The sequence below is a fragment of the Mobula hypostoma genome, chromosome 6, assembly GCF_963921235.1.
Source record: "Mobula hypostoma chromosome 6, sMobHyp1.1, whole genome shotgun sequence".
NCBI classification, from domain to species: domain Eukaryota; kingdom Metazoa; phylum Chordata; class Chondrichthyes; order Myliobatiformes; family Myliobatidae; genus Mobula; species Mobula hypostoma.
The window spans coordinates 94,852,464-94,875,641 of NC_086102.1; the positions used below are offsets into that span (position 1 = coordinate 94,852,464).

Here is a 23,178-nt window from a genome sequence, read left to right on the forward strand (position 1 = left end):
CTCCACGAACTCTCTACAGATTTTGGGTGCTTTAGGAAGCCACAGACTTTTAATGACATTCCTTTCAATAGGTCCTGCCAGAGATGGTGCCCAGGGACAGTGTGGGATGGTGCCCAGGGACAGTGCAGGGTAGTGCCCAGGGACAGTGTGGGATGGTGCCCAGGGACAGTGCAGGGTAGTGCCCAGGGACAGTGTGGGATGGTGCCCAGGGACAGTGCAGGGTAGTGCCCAGGGACAGTGTGGGATGGTGCCCAGGGACAGTGCAGGGTAATGCCCAGGGTCAGTGTGGGATGGTGCCCAGGGACAGTGCAGGGTAGTGCCTAGGGACAGTGTGGGATGGTGCCCAGGGACAGTGTGAGATGGTGCCCAGGGATAGTGCAGGGTAGTGCCCAGGGACAGTGTGGGATGGTGCCCAGGGACAGTACAGGGTGGTGCCCAGGGACAGTGCAGGGCAGTGCCCAGGTATAAGGTTCTGTCACCCATGCCAAACTGGCAGGCAAGTAAATCAGTGTGAAACTACTCGTAAAAATTGTACTCAATCAGTGTGAGAATCTGAATCAGATTTATTGTTGTTATCTTATATGATGTGAAATGTGTTGTTTTGTGGCAACAGTTCAGTGCAAACACATGAAATTACTATCAATTACAAATTCAATAAATAGTGCAAAAAGACGCAATGGGTAGGTGTTTATGGATTCCTGGACCATTGAAAAGGAACAAGTTGCTCCTGAATTGCTGTGTGTTGGCCTTCAGGTTCTGTACTTCATCTCTGAGCAGCAGATGTGATAGAGGTGGGTTCAACACAGTGTTAAAATGGCATTTGGACAGGTGCTCTCAAAGGTGTCGTTCTCCTCTGTCTAAGATGTCTGATCCTCTCCAGATTGCTTGGGGAGGATGGGAAAGGTTGAGAGAGGACCAGCTCAGTGAGCATAGCCAATATGGATGGATTGAGCCAAAGGGTTGTTTATTTCAATGCCTGAAGAGAAGAACAAGATGATATGGTGTCACAGTGGTGTAGGTGGTAGAGTCAGAGACCTGGGTTCACTGCTGGAGTGGGCTGAGAGCTGCATGAATCCAGGTGAGGAGGGCTTCTCTCCCCCATCTGACTCCTCCTCTCCTGGATCTACCTACCTATCACCTACCCGCCTTTACCCTCCCCTCTTTTGGCCATCTCCCTCCTCCTCCTCCTCCTCCTCTTTCAGTTCAGATGAAGCTATGGAGCAGTCTTTGAAACAGTAACTGTTCCCACCTCTAGCAGCTCGTTCCATATACCCACCACCACTCTGTATGAAAACATTGCCTACAGGTCCCCTTTAACTATTTCCCTTCTTACTTTAAGCCTGTGCCCTCTAGTTTCCAACTCCCTTTCCCCTACTGTGTGTATTCACCTTATTTGTGCCATTCCTGACTTGGAGTCTCGACATGGTCACCCCCTCAGCTTCCTGTGCTCCAGTCAAAACCAGTCTATTCCTTCCTTGTAACGAAGCTGTTCAGTCCTGCCGCTGGAAGGCTTGAGTTCAATAATACTGTGTAGGTTGCTGAAACATTTTTGTAACAAATAACAGTTCTGGAGATGTTGGCAGTGCTGTAAAAGCTGCACCTGTTGACATACTGAATGGTTTGCCCAAACACTTCAGAAGACATTGTGTCAATGAGAAGCTATAGCCAGGGTGAAGGAGGCAGAGCACTTGGGCGCTATCTGGATGATGAAATTTCTGCTGACTAGCTGACCGATGATTTTGAGACTATTTGTACTCCTGCTATCTCGGCAAAGCAGCCAGCATAATAAAGGATCCCTCACACATTGGTCATTCTCTTCCTTTGGGCAGAAGACACACAGCCTGAGAGCATTGAAGCCACCAGGCTCAAGGACAGCTTCTATTTCACTGTTATCAGACTCTGGAAGGGGCCTCTCAAACGCTAAAGATGAATTATTGATCTCCCTATCTGCCTCGTTATGGCCCCTGAATTTGTATGTCTGCCTGTGTTTTCTCTGCAACTGTAACACGATATCCTGCATTTTGTATTTATATTTACCACCTTAGTGTGCAGATGTATGGCATGATTTGTCCGGATGGCACAGAAATAGAATCTTTTCTTAGTGTCTCGGTGCATGGACCAATAATTAACTAATTACTGATAATAAACCAGTGCCAATAGAGGGCATAGCTTTAAGGTGAGAGGAAGGGGACCTAAGGGGTAACTTTTTCACACAGAGGGGGTGGATATGTGGAACAAGCTGCTAAGGTGTTTAAGGCAGGTACAAAGACAACATTTAAAAGGCACTTGGGCAGGCATGTGTACAGGAGTGGTTTAGAGAGGTGTGGGTGAAACGTGAGTAAATGGCACTTGCTGAGGAGGTAATTTTGGTCAGTATGGATGAGTCTGCTCAAAGGGCTGTCTGACTATGAAGGGTTCCTGTCGACCCGGTGAAGCATCTCTCTGACCTTTGCCCTCTTGCTTTGCAGGAACGCCAACGCTTGGAGACAATCCTGAACCTCTGCACAGAGTATAACAAGATGGGTGGCTGCACAACTGGGGAGGCCGTGAGCAGCATTGAGAAGATCGGCGAAGAGCTGCACAGACTCTCGCTAACCCAGAGCAGAGGCTGCTCACCACAGCTGGAATTCAGTTGCCGCAGTGGCACTGAGAGTGACACCAGGGCGAAGCTGAGAGCCTCACCATGCCCCTCCTCTGTCTTCGATTTCCCTCCGTCCGGGCGAAGGTCAAGGAGGAACTCTGGTTCCATGGATTCAGGCAGATGTGAGGAGCTAAACCGCACACACCTGGGGCAGCAGCCTCGTGCACTGTCGTCTTCCAGTGCCGCAGAAACTTCTACCAAATATCCAGCTGTTTCCACCTCATCCTACTGTCCGAAGCCCCAGCTCCAGCAAAATGATCTGGCTGACAGGTTAAATCAGTTTGGGGATGTTCGAGAAGGAGGTGCCGTAGTTCCGGGTAACATGGTGAGTTTTTCACTGTTCAGAGCTGAGCGTCTTGGGTTTACGAGCACTGAGCCAGCCTCAGCCAAATCCCAAACATGCCTGAGCAGTCACTTCAGAATAAGAGGAGCAACATTAGTGTTTGTTTCATAATGCAGTACAATATGGAAAAGGCCCTTCGGCTTCTGTCTAACAACACGTACAAAATGCCAGAGGAACTCAGAAGGCCAGGCAGCATCTATGGAAAAAAAGTACAGTTGACATTTCGGGGCAAAACCCTTCGGGAGGACTGGTCAAAGGTGAATCCAATCCAATCCTGCTGAAGGGTTTCAACCTAAAACGCCAACTGTACTCTTTTCCTAGATGCTGCCTGGCCTTCTGAGTTCCTCCAGCATTTTGTGTGTGTTGTTCGGATTTTCAGCATCTGCAGATTTACTCTTGCTTGTGATTTGACACCTATCTAAGCCAGTTCCATTTGCTTGCATCCCACTCGACTTTCCGTATTCATGGATCTGTCCAAATGTGGAAACAGATTTGACAATCCAGTGAGCAGGACGGAAGACACTGATGTGAATGAGCACATTAACCATTTATTTATGGACAAACAGTAAACCACTTGACCAAATATCTAAAGGACCACGATGAGAGAGATGAGGAGAAGCTGATCTTTAGATGACAGAGTCTGGTAACAGTGGGCTGGAGCCTGCTGGTCCATTACTTATATAAATGCTCGCCAGGATGACGACCAGTAAGCAATCTTCTTCACTGCCTAGTCTCGCTCTTGTGTTCCAAAACAGAAACAGTCCATCAGCAGTGTGCACTCAGTGTAGCAAAATGATCCAAAATGCTTTGTGGGAGTGTTCATTATTAAACAAAACACCAAGCACATGAGAGATCGTTGGGGTAGGTGACAGCAGTTTGGTTAGCAGTGGGCTTTGGAGAAGGCAAGAGCCATGAAGAGCCAGAGGTGTAGGGAGAGAGGGTAGTGTGGGACTCTGCCGGCAGATCTAATGGAATGGTGATCAGGAAGCCAGGGCTGGGGGAGTGAAGATATCGCAGAAGGTGGTGAGGCTTGAGGAGACAGGCTTAGCAATCTGAAAAGAATGAAACTTTAGCTCAAGCAGCACACAGAGCAGCTGGGAGAACTCAGGCAGTCAGGCAGCATCTATGGAAGGAAATGGTCATTTGACATTTTGGGTCAAGACCCTTTCCCCAGACTGACAGAAATATGATGGGAGATAGCCAGTGTAAAAATGTGGAGGGAACGGGTGGGACAAGAGCTAGCAGTGATCTACCTCTTTGGAAAAATCTAGCCCCCCCCCCCCCCACTTTTTATACTGACTCTCTCCTCTCTTTCTTTCAGTCCATCTCGAGATGGGTGGAAGATGTGAATAGGTACCATTCCCCCACCTCATGCAAAGCACCGGTGTCTTCTGCACAGAGAGAGGCCCTTCAGCCAATTGCATTCATGCCAGCCTTTCAGCAGGAAGTGAAGACTGTCACCCCATAGAATTTGCAGGTGTGCCCAAAACTGGAACTGGTCACCCTATAGAATTTGCAGGTGTGCCCAAAAACTGGAACTGGTCACCCTATAGAACTTGCAGGTGTTCCCATAAACCGGACCTGATCACCCTATAGAATTTGCAGGTGTGCCCAAAACTGGAACTGGTCACCCTATAGAACTTGCAGGTGTTCCCATAAACCAGACCTGATCACCCTATAGAATTTGCAGGTGTGCCCAAAACTGGAACTGGTCACCCTATAGAACTTGCAGGTGTTCCCATAAACCGGACCTGATCACCCTATAGAATTTGCAGGTGTGCCCAAAACTGGAACTGGTCACCCTATAGAACTTGCAGGTGTTCCCATAAACCAGACCTGATCACCCTATAGAATTTGCAGGTGTGCCCAAAACTGGAACTGGTCACCCTATAGAACTTGCAGGTGTTCCCATAAACCGGACCTGATCACCCTATAGAATTTGTAGGTGTGCCCAAAAACTGGAACTGGTCTTTTGCAGCTGAGTGACCCACAGCAGCTAAAGGTTAGGATGAGGCTACTGCAAGAGCAAGGGAAAATAAAAGATTAATCCCTAGGATTGCTGCCTGCTTCTCATTAAAGCAGCGTTGTGGGTCATTCCCGCGTGATGAAAATTGCTTAGTGAGTGCACTCTTCCGTAGCGAGGTTCACTCTGCACTCTTCCGTAGCGAGGTTCACTGCTTGACCATGCACTGAAACTTACTTTGATGTATGGCAGCGTTCTGCACTGTCAGCAGGCTGTACCACAGATCTGGTGTTTGCAGGTGGTTCGTAAATGCAAAGAACGTTGTCTTTTTCCCAGTCCCCACAGGGAAAGCTTGAAGGTGAGAGTGTGGAACTGAATAAGAGATTTACGAGTAAAATATTTTGACACAGAGCAGTGAGTGCCTGGAACTGGCTGTCAGGAGCAGTGCTGGGAGCAGATATGATAGTAATATATCAGAGGCATCTGGACGGGCAAGTGAACAGGTAGAGAATGGAGACTATACGCAGGCAGATGTGTAGTTTCAATTGCCATGGTGAACTGTCCATGCACAGTACCGTCCTATGTACCACATTCCACCAGAGTTGTTAAATGGTATAGTGAGGGGAGAACACTCTTAGTGGGTGAGAGAGGTGTCTTGAGTGTAAAGGCAGGACCCTTTGGAGAAGTCTACAATGGTGGTCACTGCTCACGCCCACTCTGTCTGCTCCTGAGGGCTGATCAATCGAGTGAGCAACAAACCCAGAGAAGTGGCGGGGGCCTTCAGAATCAACCTGGAATTCTGATGGCCTCTGACCTCAACCACTGGCATGCGTATGAACCTCTGTTTGAGGTCGCAGAGGGTTAGAGAGCTCGGCGAGGACAAAGAGTGCAACACAGTGATGCAGACGGTAGAATCACTGCCTCAGCTCCAGGACCCAGGTTCAGTCTGTCTGTGTGGAGTTTGCATGTTCTCCCTGTGTTTATGTGGGTTTCCCCCAGGTACCTTAGTTTCTCCCACACCCTAGAAACGTCTAGTTTGGCAGGTTAATTGCCAGGAGTGTGCAGGAGAGGGATAGAATCGGGACAATTGATGGTAACGTGAGGAGAGTGAAAAGGAGTGTGTAGGTGGGTATTTGGTGGTCACTGTGGACTTGATGGGGCAAAGGACCTGTATGCATGCTGTTTAACTCTGACTATTGACCCTTTAAAACACAGTTTCAGGGGAAATAAGGTGCTGGAAACACTCAGCAGGTCAGGCAGCATCTGTGGAGAGAGGAACAGTCAATATCTGGACCTGTGACCCTTTGTTAGAACTGTCTGCAGCCCAATTCTAGTGGCGCTGCAGAGCAAATAATGCTGAGTTTTTCAGCATTTTGTTTCTTATTTGAGATTTCCAACAACTTTGTAGTTTGAAAAAAAACTTGGAAAACAAAGCTGTCATGAGAAATAAAACCTCATTTTCCTTGGCCAGTTTATTTCTTTGGAACTGTGAGAACAAAATTTCTTGCCATTAAAATGGTGTGGTGTCTTGTTACCATAGGGAGAGAAGCTGTTTGTCATGACAGCAGTGTTAGGAACTACATGGAACATATTTCACAGCACTGTCAGGGAAGCCACAAGAGTGCGTGGAAGTTTTTAAACACAAGTTGCACTGTCGTAGAAGAGACCAGGTAATGACATGGATGGAAACAGAATAGGTGCTTCCACCACTGCCCCTGTGCAAAGGACACACAACTAGGAATAACATCTGCAGCCTGCAGCTTTATAAAATTTTGTTTGGGCAGTATCTGGAGAATTGCATTCAGTTTTGGTCTCCCTATTACAGGAAGGATGGAGGCTTCGGAGAGAGTGCACAGGAGGTTTAACAGAATGCTGCCTGAATTAGAAAGCATGTGCTATCAGAGAAAACTTAATTAGTTTTCTCTGGAGTGCTGGAGGCTGAGAGGAGATCTGAAGAATGTTATAAAACTGAGAAGGATAGAGTAGACAGCTGTATCTTTATAACAAAGTGGCTCGTACTAGAGGGGGCAAGTTTGAAAGAGATCTGCGAAGGAGATTTCTTTACACAGAGAGTTGTGGGTGCGTGGAGTGGTTGTGGAGGCAAGATGCGTAGTTTTCCTTTCTTCTGTGATTCCCTGAAGAAGAGTTTTGGACTTGGCACGCTTGCTGCTTTTGAACTGAAGAGATGGGTGGGTTTGGGCAACTGGACGTCGGGCTGCTGAGAATGTTTCCTCTGAGCTCTCAAGTTTTGGAGTTGCTTTCCTGGGTCTATTTATCGATGCAGAGGTTGATGCGTCGATGCTTGCGTGGGGAAGGGGCTTTGGGGATCTAATGTTTTTCTGTTGTTCATCCTTTTGGGGTTCCTCTGTTTTCAGAGATGTCTGCGAAGACTAAGAATTTCAGGTTGAATACTGTATACATTCTCTGATAATAAATGGAACCATTTGAACCATTTGGACTGAGATCAGAAAGTAGTGTTCCATTTAACATTCCTCTTTGAAGGCAGTTGTGTGTAGGGTGACAGGGTGAGTAGGAAGCTTGAATAGTGATACCATCCTTAGAAATGAAATTTCCGGAAGGAAGACGGAGATTGTGGTGAATCTATAACAGGCTAGAATGTGATATGTCACAGCCTGGCAAAACAACATCTGCAGCATTTCCCCTCGGACCTGAGAAATGTAACATTATGCATCTGGGTGTCAACAACCTTTCACGTGCAGTTTAAAAGGAAGCATCTCTGCAGAGTCCTTGGTGACTTGGGGTGCGGCCTCCCCTCATCGAGTGGAGGAAGACATAGCAGTAGAGATATATCTGAACTTCCCCTGTAGCCATCATTTCCAAATGATCAACAGATGCAGAATCCTCCAGACTACAGTCACTGCTTTCCCAATGAAATGGGAAACTTCCCTCACTCCCAAAGATAACACTACTGGCATGCCGGAACATTAATCAGTAACGGACATTCCTTACCCTGACTGCCTCTTCTCCAACAGAAGAACAGTAGGATTCTGTTTCCTGTCTCTGTATTTATCCTTCGTTCAAGAGATTCTGCAGATGCTGGAAATCCAGAGCAACAGACATAATATACTGGAGGAACTCAGCAGGTCAGGCAGCATCTATGGAAATGAATGAATAGTTGATATTTTGGGCAAAGACCCTCCATCAGATCTGGAAAAGAAGGGGTGAGAGGCCAGAATAAGAAGGTGAAGGGGGTGGGAGAGGAAGGAGTACATGCTGACAGTTGACAGGTGAAACCAGCTGAGGAAAGAAGAATTAACGAACTCTGAGATGGTCGGTGGAAGAGGTCAAGTGCCAAAGAAGGAATCTGATGGGAGAGGATGGTGGACCATGTATAAAAGAGAAGAAGGAAGGGCACGGAGCTGGTTATGGGCAGGTGAAGAGAAGAGGTGAGTCGGGAGAAGAATGGGGTATGGATAAAGAGAGAAGAGGAAGGAGAAAGAATTACCAGAACTTAGAGAAATCAGTGCTGCTGGATTATGAGGTGTTGCTCCTCTAACCTGAATGTGGCCTCATCGTGGCCGAAGAGGAGGACTTGGACTAACATGTCAGAATACGAATGAGATGTCAAATTCAAATGAGTCGCCACCGGGAAGGCTCAGCTTTTACAATGGACGGAGTGAAGGTACTCAACAAAGAGATTCCCCAATCTATGTCGGTCTCACTGATATAGAGGAGACCGCAGTGGATATAATAGGTGACCCTGTCAGACTTCAGGTGAAGTGCCTGGGGCTTTGTATGATGGTGCAGGAGGAGGTGTCGGGGCATGTGTAGCAGTGGTCTTGCTTGAAGAGATAAGTGCCAGGAGGGAGATCTGTGGCGAGGGATGAGTGGACAAGGGAATGATTATCATGGAAAGAGGAGGGTGAGGGAAAGGACGATGTGCTTAATGGTGGGATCCCATTGTAGGTGGTGGAAATTATGGAGAAAACTCTGCCCTATTTGTCCTTCTCGTTCCCAGTCTGAACTTTTCATTATACTCAGAAGAATGAACTCTTTGCTGTCTCACTCGACATCTTTCCCAGAGCTGTCTTTCGCCTCTGCCATCTCAACTACCAGCATCTCTCTCCCTCTGTCATGCTCTTGCTCTCACTCCCTGATGTCCTCATGAGATAAGCAGCAGCTAATTCCTCAGTCATCCAGGCCCAAATCCGATCAGCCCACCTGTGACCTGCACCGAGAGGTGGGCAGGCCAGAGTTAGTGACCCCTTTCCCTAATACAGCCGTTCCTTGTTGCTTACATTTACCTATCTGCTTCCATTCTCTCGGCCCTGTTCTTTCAGGGCTTCAACTTATCCCAACTATGCCTCTGTCAACTCATCCCTCCTGAAGAGAGGAGATGGATAGATAGAAACTTTTTCAATCCCAAAGGAATTTAGTGTCACAGCAGCATTAACAAGTACACAGATATACAAATATACAAATATTAGAAGAGAAGTAAGAAAGAATAAAAAAATAATTTACCACAAACAGTCTAACAGGAGGGGGTCATCACTTCCCCAGCCTTAGGTTGATTCATTATAGAGCCGAATGGCTGAGGGTAAGAATAACCTCATATAGCACTCTTTGGAGCAGCACAGTTGTCTTAGTCTATTAGTCTATAAGTGCTGCTCTGTTCAGTCAAGGTGGAATGCAGAGGGTGAGAAACATTGTCCAGAAATGCCAGGATTTTCCATAGGGTCCTTTGTTCTACCACAGCATTCAGTGTGTCCAGTTTGACTCCTATAACAGAGCCAGCCTTTCTAATCAGTTTATTGGGCCTGTTGACATCACCCCTGTTGATGCCATTGCCCCAGCACACCACTGCATAGAAGAACATGTAGAATAAGTGAAGGAGGGGCCTGCATACTCCAAAGGACCTCAGTCTTCTCAGGAAGTAGAGGCGACTCTGGTCCTTCCTGTACACAGCCTCTGTTTGTCCTTCACTCAAGTCTATCGTCCAGGTGCACCCCCCTGGTACTTGACCCCAAAGTGCTCCTGGTAGGCAAACTGCAGGGGATCGAGGACTGATCTAACCAGGGGTCGGAGGTGAGTCAGGACCAGCCTCTCTAGGGTCTTCATGATGTGTGAGGTCAGGGACACTGGACTATAGTCATTCAAGACTTTCGGTTGGCCCTTTGTGGGTACTGGGATCACACATGTTGTTTTCCACACAGTCGGTACCCTTTCCAGGCTGAGACTCAGATTGAAAATGTGCTGGAGAACTCCATGCAGTTGTTCAGCACATTCCTTCATGACCGTGGGGGTCACACCGTCTGGTCCTGTGTCTGTCACATCTGAGTTTCCCCAGAGCCCTTCTCACCTGCTCAGTAGTGAAGGTGAGTCCATGATGACCGAGGAGTTGGTGGAAGGTGGGGGCTGGGGACGAAAGCAATTGGTATGTGGAGGTGTGGATGGTAGGTGCAGGGCAAGGAGGGGATGTAGACAGTGGTAGCCTCTGTTGTTCATCCATGTGCTGAACTGTTGAACTAGGGGAAGTGACCATGCAAAGAGCAGTGGACCCAGCCCAATTCTTCATGAGCTCTACCCTCCCCATCTGCAGGAGGTGCTGTATCAAGAAAGTGTCATCTATCATTGAGGGTCTCCATCACCTGAGTCATGCCATGTTCTTACTGAGGTACAGAAGTCTAAAGTGTCACACCACCTGGTTCAGGAACAGCTGCTTTCCTACAGTAAGCACCACAAACCAACCCGTCAATGCACACTTCTTACTCTACCATGGGCGTATCTCTTCATCGCCTTGCATAATTTCTGTATAATTCTTCGTCTTTGTGCTATCGGAGCTCAGATGACTGTGCTGCTGCTGTGTGTTTTCCAGTGCAGCAATATCTCACCATACAGGACAATAAACTCGTCTGCTGAGGTGTCGACATAGGGCCACTGGGCTGAAAATTTCCTGTGGTGGACCAGTGTCAGTGTGATGGTGTGGGAATAGAATGAGAGTAATTGTGTTACTGCTGTATGGAGGCTGCAACTGCACAGCAGTGAAGCAGCCTGACTTTCAGGGAAGGCCTGCCTTGTCAAAGCTTCCAAGAGTGGGCTGACCAGGGTGACCATCATAGTCATAGTCATACTTTATTGATCCCGGGGGAAATTGGTTTTCGTTACAGTTGCACCATAAATAATAAATAGTAATAGAACCATAAATAGTTAAATAGTAATATGTAAATTATGCCAGTAAAATATGAAATAAATCCAGGACCAGCCTATCGGCTCAGGGTGTCTGACCCTCCAAGGGAGGAGTTGTAAAGTTTGATGGCCACAGGCAGGAATGACTTCCTATGACGCTCTGTGCTGCATCTCGGTGGAATGAGTCTCTGGCTGAATGTACTCCTGTGCCCAACCAGTACATTATGTAGTGGATGGGAGACATTGACCAAGATGGCATGCAACTTAGACAGCATCCTCTTTTCAGACACCTTCGTGAGAGAGTCCAGTTCCATCCCCACAACATCACTGGCCTTACGAATGAGTTTGTTGATTCTGTTGGTGTCTGCTACCCTCAGCCTGCTGCCCCAGCACACAACAGCAAACATGATTGCACTGGCCACCACAGACTCGTAGAACATCCTCAGCATTGTCCGGCAGATGTTAAAGGACCTCAGTCTCCTCAGGAAATAGAGACGGCTCTGACCCTTCTTGTAGACAGCCTCAGTGTTCTTAGACCAGTCCAGTTTATTTGTCAATTTGTATCCCCAGGTATTTGTAATCCTCCACCATGTCCACACTGACCCTCTGGATGGAAACAGGGTTCACCGGTACCTTAGATCTCCTCAGGTCTACCACCAGTTCCTTAGTCTTTTTCACATTAAGCTGCAGATAATTCTGCTCACACCATGTGACAAAGTTTCCTACAATAGCCCTGTACTCAGCCTCATCTCCCTTGCTGATGCATCCAACTATGGCGGAGTCATCCGAAAACTTCTGAAGATGACAAGACTCTGTGCAGTAGTTGAAGTCCAAGGTGTAAATGGTGAAGAGAAAGGGAGACAAGACAGTCCCCTGTGGAACCCCAGTGCTGCTGTTCACTCTGTCGGACACACAGTGTTGCAAGCACACATACTGTGGTCTGCCAGTCAGGTAGTCAAGAATCCATGATACCAGGGAAGCATCCACCTGCATCACTGTCAGCTTCTCCCCCAGCAGGGCAGGGCGGATGGTGTTGAACGCACTGGAGAAGTCAAAAAACATGACCCTCTCAGTGCTCGCTGGCTTGTCCAGGTGGGCGTAGACACGGTTCAGCAGGTAGACGATGGCATCCTCAACTCCTAGTCAGGGCTGGTAGGCGAACTGGAGGGGATCTAAGTGTGGCCTGACCATAGGCCAGAGCAGCTCCAGAATAAGTCTCTCCAGGGTCTTCATGATGTGGGAGGTCAATGCCACCAGTCTGTAGTCATTGAGGCCGCTGGGGTGCGGCATCTTCGGCACAGGGACGAGGCAGGACGTCTTCCACAGTACAGGAGCCCTCTGGAGCCTCAGGCTCAGGTTGAATACATGGCGAAGTACTCCACATAGCTGAGGGGCACAGGCTTTGAGCACCCTAGCACTGACACCATCTGGTCCTGCAGCCTTGCTTGGGTTGAGACATTTCAGCTGTCTTCTCACCTGTTCAGCTGTGAAGCCCATCGTGGTGGTTTTGTGTGGGGAAGGGGTATAGTCATGAGAGCAGGGTGGGGGACTGTGAGGAGGGGTAGGAGGGGAGAGTGGAATATGTGTTGGTTGGGGGCCGACAACAGATGACTCATGTGGGGGATGGGCAGGGGCCACAATGTCAAATCTGTTAAAGCACAGGTTAAGTTCATTGGCCCTGTCCACACTGCCTTCAGCTCCTCTGTTGCTAGTTTGCCGAAACCCAGTGATGGTCCTCATCCCCCTCCAGACCTCTCTCATGTTGTTCTGCTGGAGTTTCCACTCAAGCTTCCTCCTGTACCTGTCTTAAGCCTCCCTGATCCTGGCTTTCAGGTCCTTCTGTATTGCCCTCAGCTCCTCCCTATTTCCATCTCTAAACGCCCTCTTTTTAGCGTTCAGGATGTCCTTAATGTCCTTTGTCACCCATGGCTTGTTATTTGAATAACAAAGGACAGTTCTTGTCGGAGCATTGCAGTCCACACAGAGGTTGATGTAATCAGTGATGCACTCTGTGAGCCCATCAATATCCTCCCCATGTGGCTCACAGAGTGCCTGCCAGTCTGTCACCTCAAAACAACCCTGGAGCGCCTCATAAGCCTCCTCCGACCATTTCCTCACTGTCCTCGAGGTTGCAGGTTTACTCTTCACCAGAGGCACGTAGCAGGGTTTTAGATGCACCAGGTTGTGATCTGACCTTCCCAGTGGGGGGAGGGGAGAGGAGCTGTATGCATCCCTAACGTTAGCGTACATCAAATCCAGAGTCCTCTCCCCTCTGGTTGTACAGCTCACATACTGCGTGAAGTTGGGCAGTGTTCTAGCCATGGTAACCTGGTTGAAGTCACCTGAGATGGTAATGTGGGCACTCGGGTGCTGCGTTTGTAATCTGGCTATGACAGTGTAAATGATGTTACATGCCGACGTCGGGTTGGCAGAGGGAGGGATGTACACAACAACCACAATTGCATGCGAGATTTCCCTTGGCAAATAATATGGCTGGAGTCCAACAGCAAAAAGTTCAATATCTGGGCTACAGACCCGTTCTTTGATCGTAATATGCCCAGGATTGCACCATCTGTTATTTACCAGAACCGCCAGCCCCCCTCCTTTGCGCTTACCTCTCTCAGTGCAATTCCGGTCAGCTCGAACGGTCTGGAAGCCCTCTATGGAAACGCTTTGATCAGGTATAGAAGATAGAACATAGAATAGTACGGCACCGTACAGGCCCTTCAGCCCACAATGTTGTGCCGACCCTCAAACCCTGCCTCCCATATAAGCCCCCACCTTAAATTCCTCCATATACTTGTCTAACATACCTGGGTATGTCCTCGTGCAGCCACGTCTCAGTGAAGCACATGAGACTGCTCTCCCGAAATGTTCTCTGACTCCTGACAAGCGCAGTCAGTTCGTCCATTTTATTCCCCAGCGATCTCACATTTCCCATGATGAGAGAGGGGAGACACGGCTTATAACTTCTCTTCTCCATAAGCCTCTGTTGTCTCGACCCGGTCCTCTTCCCTGGCCTTTTTGATCCCCCTCTGCATCCTCTGTGTGTTTTCCTCCAGATTTCAGCCGGGATGTCCGCTGCTCTGTTCGCTAAACCAGTCCCTTGAATACACAATGCGGCCATCCTGCTGCCACGCTAACGAGACGTGTCCGAAAGTAACTAATTCCAGTGCTAAAAAAACAAGTAAAACTCTTTCCACCAGCATGTTAGAGAGGGTGCAGCTTCAACGTGTTACCGTGAGAAAAAAAAATACAACAAATAACTAAGTTAAAAAGTTTAAAAGTGAGAAATTACGGAGCAACTGTAACCGGCTGCATGCACGACCGGCCATCCATGCACGACCATCACTTCCATGTGGGAAAATGGCGGCCTCCCCCTGGCATCCTGGCACCAAGCAGCTGCCTAGTGCTGATGCTACAGATCTTCAGTGCACAGAACTTGGGTCAGAGTCTCCACAGTAGAACTCCTCTCCTGCAAGTCCACCCCTCCACCCCTGCTCCTCTTCCATCACCTGATCCTTCCATTCCCTTTGCTTTGAACTTTCATCACCCCTCATGCCTTTCCGTTTGCTTTCCTTCCTCCCTCCATCTCTGTAATTCTCATTACCTCCAGCAGATCCCTTATTCCCTTCCCTTCATCTTCCACCTTCCCCTCCTTTCTCATTATTCTTCCACTCTCTCTCCCTCTCTCAAAGTTCAAAGTAAAATTATTATCAAACTGCATATATGTCACCATCTACAAACCTGAGAATCATTATCTTGCAGGCATACTGAGTAAGTCCCAAGAAACACAATGCAATCAGTGAAACTCTGCACCCGACAGACGGACAAACAAGCTGTGTGCAAAAGTTAACAGATTATGCAAATAGAGAATAAATAATAATAATAATAATAAATAAACAATAAATATCAAGATCATGAGATAAAAGTGAGTCCATAGGTTTTGAGATGAGGCAAGTGAAGTTGAGTGAAGTTATCCTCTTTGGTTCAGGAGCCTGATGGTTGAGGGTAATAACTGTTCCTGAACCTAGTGGTGTGGGTCCTGAGGCTCCTGTACCTTCTTTCTGATGGCAACAGTGAGCAGAGAGCATGGCCTGGGTGGTGGGGGTTCTTGATGGATGTTGCTTTCCTGTGACAGCACTCCTTGTAGATGTGCTCAGTGGATGTGAGGGCTTTACCTGTGATGAATTGGGCTGTCCCCCACTTTTTGTGGACTTTTACATTGAAGGGCATTGGTGTTTCCATTCCAGGCCATCGTGCATCTCGTCAATATACTCTCACCACACTTCTAGAAAAGTTTGTCAAAGTTGCAGTTAACATGCTGAGTCTTCACAAACTTCTAAGAAAGTGCCATGATGTCTTTGTAATTGCACTTATCTGCTGGACCCAGGACAGATCGTCAGAAATGATAACACTGAGGAATTTAAAGTTGTTGGCCCTCTCCACCTCTCATCACCCGATAAGGACTGGTCATAGACCTCTCTGATTTCTTCCTTTTGAGGTCAATAATCAGCTCCTTGGTCTTGTTAAGAGGTTGTTATTGTGGCATCACTCAGCCAGATTTTCAATCTCCCTCCAAAATGCTGATCCATCGCCAGCTTTGATTTGGCTGGCAACAGTGGTGTTGTCAGCAAATTTACATATGGTATTGGAGCTGTGCTTAGCTTCACATTCATACCTCCCACACCCTCCATTCCCCCTACTACCTTTACCTCTTTTTGCTGCACCCTCTTCTTTACCCTCTCCTCCTCCTCCTCCTTACCCCCCCTTGCTTTACCTTCCTCCCTATCCACACTCCCTTGCGTTCTGCTCCTAATGGGAAAGTGCTTCAGGGTGGTTGCAGTAGGGCTAAAGACACCACTCACTGATCCCCGGCCAACACCTCAGACCTGTTCCACAGTCACATTGAGTATGGGCCTGAATATCGAGCAGATACAGGGACAGGAATCTTGGGGTCCAAGTCCCTCGCTCCCTGAAAGTGGCTTCACAGGTAAGGAAGGCATGTGACGTACTTGCCTCCATTGGTCAAGGCGTTAACCGAGTCAGGAAGTTACATTGCAGCTTTTAAAATGCTGGTTAGGCTGCGTACAAAGTACTGCATTTCAGTTCTGTTTCCCCCATTTTATGGGAAAGCTGTTGATGCTACGGAGAAGGTGCAGAAGAGTTTTACCAGGGTGTTGCCTGGACTGGAGGGCATGTGCTACAAGGAGAGTTTGGACAAATTAAGGTCGTTGCCTCTGGCGCGTCAGAGGCTGAGAGCAGACCTGATGGGGTTTATAAGGTTATGCAAGGTGTAGATAAAGTACCTTTTTCCCAAGGTTAGAGTGTCTAATACTAGAGGACATAGCATGCATTTAAGGTGTGGGGGAAAGTTCAATAGAGACAGGAGGGGCAAGATGTTTTACAGAGAGAATGGTGGGTGCCTGGAATGCACTACCAGGGGTGGTGGTGAAGGCAGATAAGATAGTGGTATTTAAGTTCGGCCTGTGAATATTAGATTATGAGAGCACTCAGTCCCCTTTTATTGTCATTTAAAAATGCATACGCGCATTAAGAAATGATACAATGTTTCTCCGGAGTGATATCACAGAAAACAGGACGACAAACCCAAAGACTAACACCGATAAAACCACATAATTATAGCATATAGTTGTAATTAGCAGTGCAAAGCAATACCATAATTTGATGAAGAACAAACCATGGGCACAGTAAAAAGAAGTCTCAAAAGTCCCCGAGTCCCCAATAGCAGGTGGCAAAAGGGAGAAACTCCCTGCCATAAACCTCCAGGCACCGTCAACTTGCCGATGCCTTGGAAGCAGCCGACCACAGCCGACACTGAGTCCATCCGTCCGAAAACTTTGAGCTTCCGACCAGCCCCTCCGATACAGCCTCCCGAGCACCTTCGACCTCGCCCTGGCTGCTGAAACACGCAAAGCCGAGGATTTCAGGGCCTTCTGCTCTGGAGATTCCGGTTACCACACAGTAGCAGTGGCAGTGAAACGGGCATTTCAGAAGTTCCTCGGTACATTCAGAGAATGGAGGGATATTGGACCACATGCAGACTGATAGGATTGGCCGGTCCCTGTGTTGTACTGTTCTGTGTCCTGTGTTCATCTTGTGATGGCCGATGGTGCTCATTCCCCACTGAGCACCAGGACACTCAAAACATCTTACTTAATTGGAATTGGTTTATTTTTGCCACGTGTAGACTGAAAGCACAAACAGTGCTGGAGGAATTCAACAGGTCAGGCAGCATCTATAGAGAGGAATAAACAGACCCTTTATCAGGACTTGTTGATCTAGATTTCCAGCATCTGCAGAATCTCTTGTGTTTAAGTTCGTCTTGCATACTGTTCATACAGATCAAATCATTACACAATGCACTGAGATAATCCAAGGTAAAACAATAGCACAATGCAACGAAATGTGCAACAGGGCCAACTTGTTCACTTGCAGTTGATTGATATAGATGTTGGTCAATAAATACATTTAATTTGTACTTTCAGGAAGACAAGATATTGGCAGAGATGAACATGAAGGAAAGATTTAACCAACTGGATGAAGAATGCATGACTATCCTAAACAAGGTGGAAGAGATTAACCTGAAGATCAAAGAGCTGGACAACCAAATGGAAGAATCTTCACAAGAGGTGACAGTGATTTCTGCGAGCAGTATTTATGGGAGGAAGGGATTTGCCAATGTTTCAGGCCAAAATCCTGTTTTGGGATTGCAAGTGGCAAGGCGATGTTGCTAGTACATACAAGAAAAGAGGACCAGTGAGATAGGTGATTCCAGAATTTGCAGTCTCTTCAGTTATTTCTCAGTATAAGTTTCTGGGAACCCAAGCATTAAACTCTAGTCGCCAGCTGTCCACCCATTCCACCAGCCTGTCTCTGTCCACTTGAAATCTATTACTATCCTTCTCACGGTTCCCATATTTTGTGTCATTGGCTTACAAAGGATTTGTATCTTACGTAGCCGGGTCCAAGTCCTCAGTGCATGTAAAGGGAAGTGGTGATCGCACTCAGGTAGGGAACTCAAGCTGATTGCCATGTGCTGTGCCACTGCAGCCTCTTGGGTAATGTCATGCCAGCTCACGTAACCAATCTACACAGCATCAGTAGTAACCTGTATTTACTACAACTGACGTTAGGTAGTTTCCCATCTAGTTTTCTGTTACAAAAAATAGTTCAGTAATTAGTCATGGTGACTATAAAACTGCCAATTGGTCGTAATAGCCCCATCCGTTTCACTTTTGCCCTTCAGACCTGCTGTTCGTACCTTATGTGATTTATGGCCCACTCTGAAAGAGCCAAGGAGTGGCCAACTCAGAGAGGGCCAAGGAAGCTACTTGTTTGCCAAGGATGGTTATAGATGGTCAATATTGCTGCCATGGTAGTGGTCAGAGGGAATGGATGATCTGAATTAAAAGTCCTTTATTCAACAAAAACAGGGATCCAAGTAGGATACTCTCCCCTGGGAGAGTCTCAACGTCGATTCTCTCTGAATTCAAAAGTTTCAATAGACTTAAGAATAAAGATAACAGCTGATGACTGATTACATTGTTGATAGTTGCAATGGCAGAGATAACTTCAATTTAAAGTTTATTGTCATGGGCATCCATACACAGGCTATGAATGCCACGGTTTTAACTTTTTGTAGCAGCACTGAATGTTACGTCAACATTTTTAATGCAAAAAATTGCTCCATCAAATTACTTATTTTACAGTGGAGCACATTTTGACTGGCAAGACCATACCTTTAGCAAAACACCTTTGCTAAAACAATGCTTGGATAAAAAACAAATGGTGTTCACAAATATTTGCTGAGATGGTTGGCTCCCTGGAACATAAGTACCCCAGTTATAAGACCATAAGATATAGGAGCAGAATTAGGCCTTTTGTCCATTGAGTCTGCTCCATCATTTCATCATGGCTGATCCAATTTTCCATCTGCCCCAATCTCCTGCCTTCTCCCCATGTCCCTTCATGTCCTGACCAATCAGGAATCTATCAACCTCGGCCTTCAATATACATAAATGCGTGGCCTCCACAGCTGCCTGTGACAAAGAATTCCACAGATTCACCACTCTCTGGCTAAAGAAATGCTTCTGTTCTAAAAGGACTCCCCTCTATTCTGAGGCTGTGTCCTCTGGTCTTAGACTCTTCCACCATAGGAAACATCCTCTCCACATCCACTCTATCAAGGCCTTTTACTGTTTGATAGGTTTCAGTGAAGTCACCTCTTATTCTGAATTCCTGTGAAATCAGACCCAGGGTCATTAAATGCTCCTCATATGACAAGCCATTCAATCCTGGAATCATTTTTGTGAACCTCCTTTGAATCCTCTCGAGTTTCAGCACATGCCTTCTAAGATGTGGGGCCCAAAACTGCTCACAATGCTCCAAGTGAGGCCTCACCAAGTGCTTTATAACGTCTCAACATTACATCCTTGCTTTTATATTGTAGTCCTCTTGAAATGAATGCTAACATTACATTTGTTTTCCACACCACAGAACCAACCTGCTAATTAACCTTTAGGGAATCCCGCAAAAGGACTCCCAAGTCCATCGGGCACCTCGTTTTTTTTGTATTTTCTCTCCATTTAGAAAATATTCGATCTTTTCATTTCTTCTACCAAAGTGCAGGACCATACACTTCCCAACACTGTATTCCATCTGCCATTTCTTTGCCCAATCTCTAAATCTGTCTAAGTTCTTCTGTAGCCTTTCTACTTCCTCAAAACTACCTGTCCTTCCTCCTACCTTCATATCATCTGCAAACTTTGCAACAAAGCCAATAATTCCATCATCCAAGTCATTGACATGTAACGTAAAAAGAATGGGTCCCAACACATACCCCTGTGGATCACCACTAGTCACCGACAGCCAACCAGAAAAGATTCCCTTTATTCCCACTCTTTGCTCCCTGCCAGTCAGCCACTGCTGTATCCCTGATAGGACCTTTCTTGTAATACCACGGGCTCGTAGCTTGTTAAACAGCCTCCTGTATGCACCTTATCAAAGGCCTTCTGAAAATCCAAGTACACGACACACACTGATTCTCCCTAGTCTATCCTGCTTGTTATTTCATCAAAGAATTCCAACAGATTTGTCAGGCAAGATTTTCCCTTGAGGAAACATTTAATTATACAGAACAAATATGGCTGTGATCATGTTCAATGTGCAGAATTACTGAATAACCAGCTGAATCTCTGCTGCATAAATTAGCTGAAGGTGTCTAATGTCTGGCTTGATGTTGGCCAGTTTGCATGGCATAATTGTCTGAATTGTTTGGCCAATGTCTTGTGTTCCTGTCAGTTTACAGATCCTACCTCTTGATCATGCAGGGTCCTGCTGTGAGCCACCTGCCAGCTCTCTTCACATAGCAGTGCTTATTCATCCCGCTGTGATCTTCATTCCAGAACTGGTTACTCTTTGTCGTTAAAGACTGGCTCTTGTTTGTATAAATTACTCCAAAATTCCTCAAGGATGTTCCAAATCTAACTATCCCTAACCAGCACATCATTCGTATCTTCCCCACTGATCCTCTTTTCTTCCTGGGGTTGTGGCAAAGGCAGGGACTAGGAGGTTTCAGATAGAGGGAATGCTGTTGATATCATACACAGAGCACAAGCAGTACACAGCTGAACAGACCATTCTGCCTGTGATGTTTTCTTGATCTTGATTCTGATTTATATTAAATGCCCTCCTGCTTATCATCCATGTCCCTCCATTCCCTTCATCTTCACGTGTCTATCTAAAATTGACCAGCTTGTTTTCAGAACTACCTCTAGTAGCCTATTCCATATCCCTCCATTCCCTTCATGTTTGTATGCCCATCTTTCTCACTTGTTTTCACAACTACCTCTAGTAATCCATTCCAAGCACTTGCTGCTTTCAGCATCAAAAACATGGCCTTCACATCGTGTTTAAATTCCCCCCCACCACCACTCCAGGAACCTTGTCTCCTCGTGTTTGACATTTCTATCCTCAAAACAGAGTTTAACTGTTTACTCTATCTGTGTCTTTCATAATTTTGAAATCCTCCATCAGGTCTCCCGTCAGTCTCCGACCCTCAAAGGGAAACAGCCCAAGCTCACAGCTCATTCCCTATAACTCTGGCAACATTCTGGTAAACCTCTTCTGCACACACTGTCAATGCCCTTCCTGTAATGGGGTGACTAGAAATGCCCACAATACTCCAAGTGTGGTCTGACTAAAGTTTTGTGTTGCTGGATGATAACCTCCTTACTCTTGTACTCAACACCCCTACCTTCTTTACCAACTTGTGAACTGTGATCTCTCTGTACTTCAATGCTATTCAAGGGTCGACCATTAACTGTATACTTTTTCCTTCCATTTGACTTCCCAAAGTGAAACACCTCACACTTCCCTGGATTAAATTCCATCTGCCATTTCTCTGCCCATATCTGAAACTGATCAATTATCTGCCGAATTCTTTGATAGTTTTTTACACTGTCCATGATTCCACCAGTCTTGTTAGTCCACCCATCTACATTTTCATTCAAATCATTGATAGATATCACAAACAACACAGCTTCTAGCACCAATCCTTGAGGAACACCACTGGGCAAGGACCTCCAGCCAGAGTATCAGCTGGCCACTCCTACTCTTTGTGTTCAATGGGCAAGTCAGTTCTGAATCCAAACTTGCAATTTACCCTGAATCCCTTGCATCTTTACCTTCTCAATCAGCCTACCATGGGAAACCTTGTGAAAAAGCTTACTAATGAAAAATAATGTCAAGTAGATAACATCCACCACCAGCAAGGCATCATAAAAGCAGTGGTTGATTCACACCTCAAACGACTCCATCAAGTTTGTGAGATGTGATCTCCATGCACAAAGCCAAGGCAGTTGTACAGTTGGTAACTTTTCAAAGGGTGATATCAATAGTTCAAGGGCAGCGTCCTCCTTTTAGGGTGAAGGTTAGGCGTAAGACCCTGGTTACCAAGGGATATTGAAGCTCAGATAAGGAAATAGAAGGAAATATATATTGTGTTGAAGAAACCAGGTACAAATAAATCTCTTAATGCATGTACATGTGTAAGACTAGGCTTAAGAGGGAAATCTGGAGGGCAAAAGATGAGTGTGTGATAGGTTTGGCAGGCAATGTTAGGATAATCCCAAGAGATACTTCAGTTACATTAACAGAAAAGTGTGACTAGGGAGAGACGAGGTCTTTTTAAAGACCGTCAGGGCTGGCTATGTGTGAAGCCACAGGAGAAAGCTGAGATTTTTAATGTCACTTTCTCCTTGGTCTTTACTAAGGAGAATATTGTGGTGTCAGAAAATGAAGGTCAGTAGTGTGAGGTCTTGGGACATGCACACATTATGCAGACGGAGGTGTTTGCAGCCTTGAAGCACATTAAGATGGGTAAGTCCCCAGGACCTGACTAACTGCACTCCAAGAGGTCAAGGAAAAAATTGCAGAGGCCCTTGTAAAGATATTTACCTTGTCATTAGCCACCGGCAAGTTTAAGAAGACTTGTTGTGGGGGGAGGGTGGTGGGAGGAGGAGCAAGGACAGACCAGGGAACTACAGGCCAATGAGCCTGACTTCAGATTTAAGGAAGTTACTGGAGGGAATTCTGAGAGACAAGATCTTGGATAGTCAAGGCCTGATCAGGAATAATCAATGTGGGAGGTTATGTCAAATTCATCTTTTGGAATTCTTTGAAGATGTAACTAAGGAGATAGATGAAGGTATGGCAGTGGGTGTAAACCCTTTGACAAGATCTTGCGTAGAGGGTGGTGAGTACCTGGAATGAGCTGTCGGAGGGTCAGAGGAAGTGGTTGAGGTGGGTACAATTATAACACTGTGTAGCCGCGTGGACAAAGTCATTGGAGAGACTTAGCTGCTGGAGCCTAGTCTACTTCAGTACTCCTCATATAACATATTTAACGTGGTCCAGTGAATTAATCATCTACAAGAAATGTGAAGTCCTGGTGTGGGTATGTTTTGATTCCACAAGGGCTAAATAGTGGCGTTACTGGTAAAGCTGCTCCAAAGGCCCAGGTTCAATGTGGCACTGTGTGTGCAGAGTTTGCACATTCTG

General features: G+C 46.6%; 1 protein-coding gene across 7 annotated transcripts in view; it reads left to right on the plus strand.

Moving 5' to 3' along the window:
• Positions 1-23,178, plus strand: part of LOC134348215 (pleckstrin homology-like domain family B member 2) — a 308,822-nt gene that overhangs the window by 128,572 nt on the left and 157,072 nt on the right. For all 7 annotated transcript variants that reach the window (XM_063051250.1, XM_063051252.1, XM_063051253.1 and 4 more), the window contains 2 exons: positions 2,469-2,966; positions 17,604-17,747. In XM_063051250.1, coding sequence (XP_062907320.1) covers positions 2,469-2,966; positions 17,604-17,747 — 642 coding nt within the window. The remainder of the gene's footprint in view (positions 1-2,468; positions 2,967-17,603; positions 17,748-23,178) is intronic.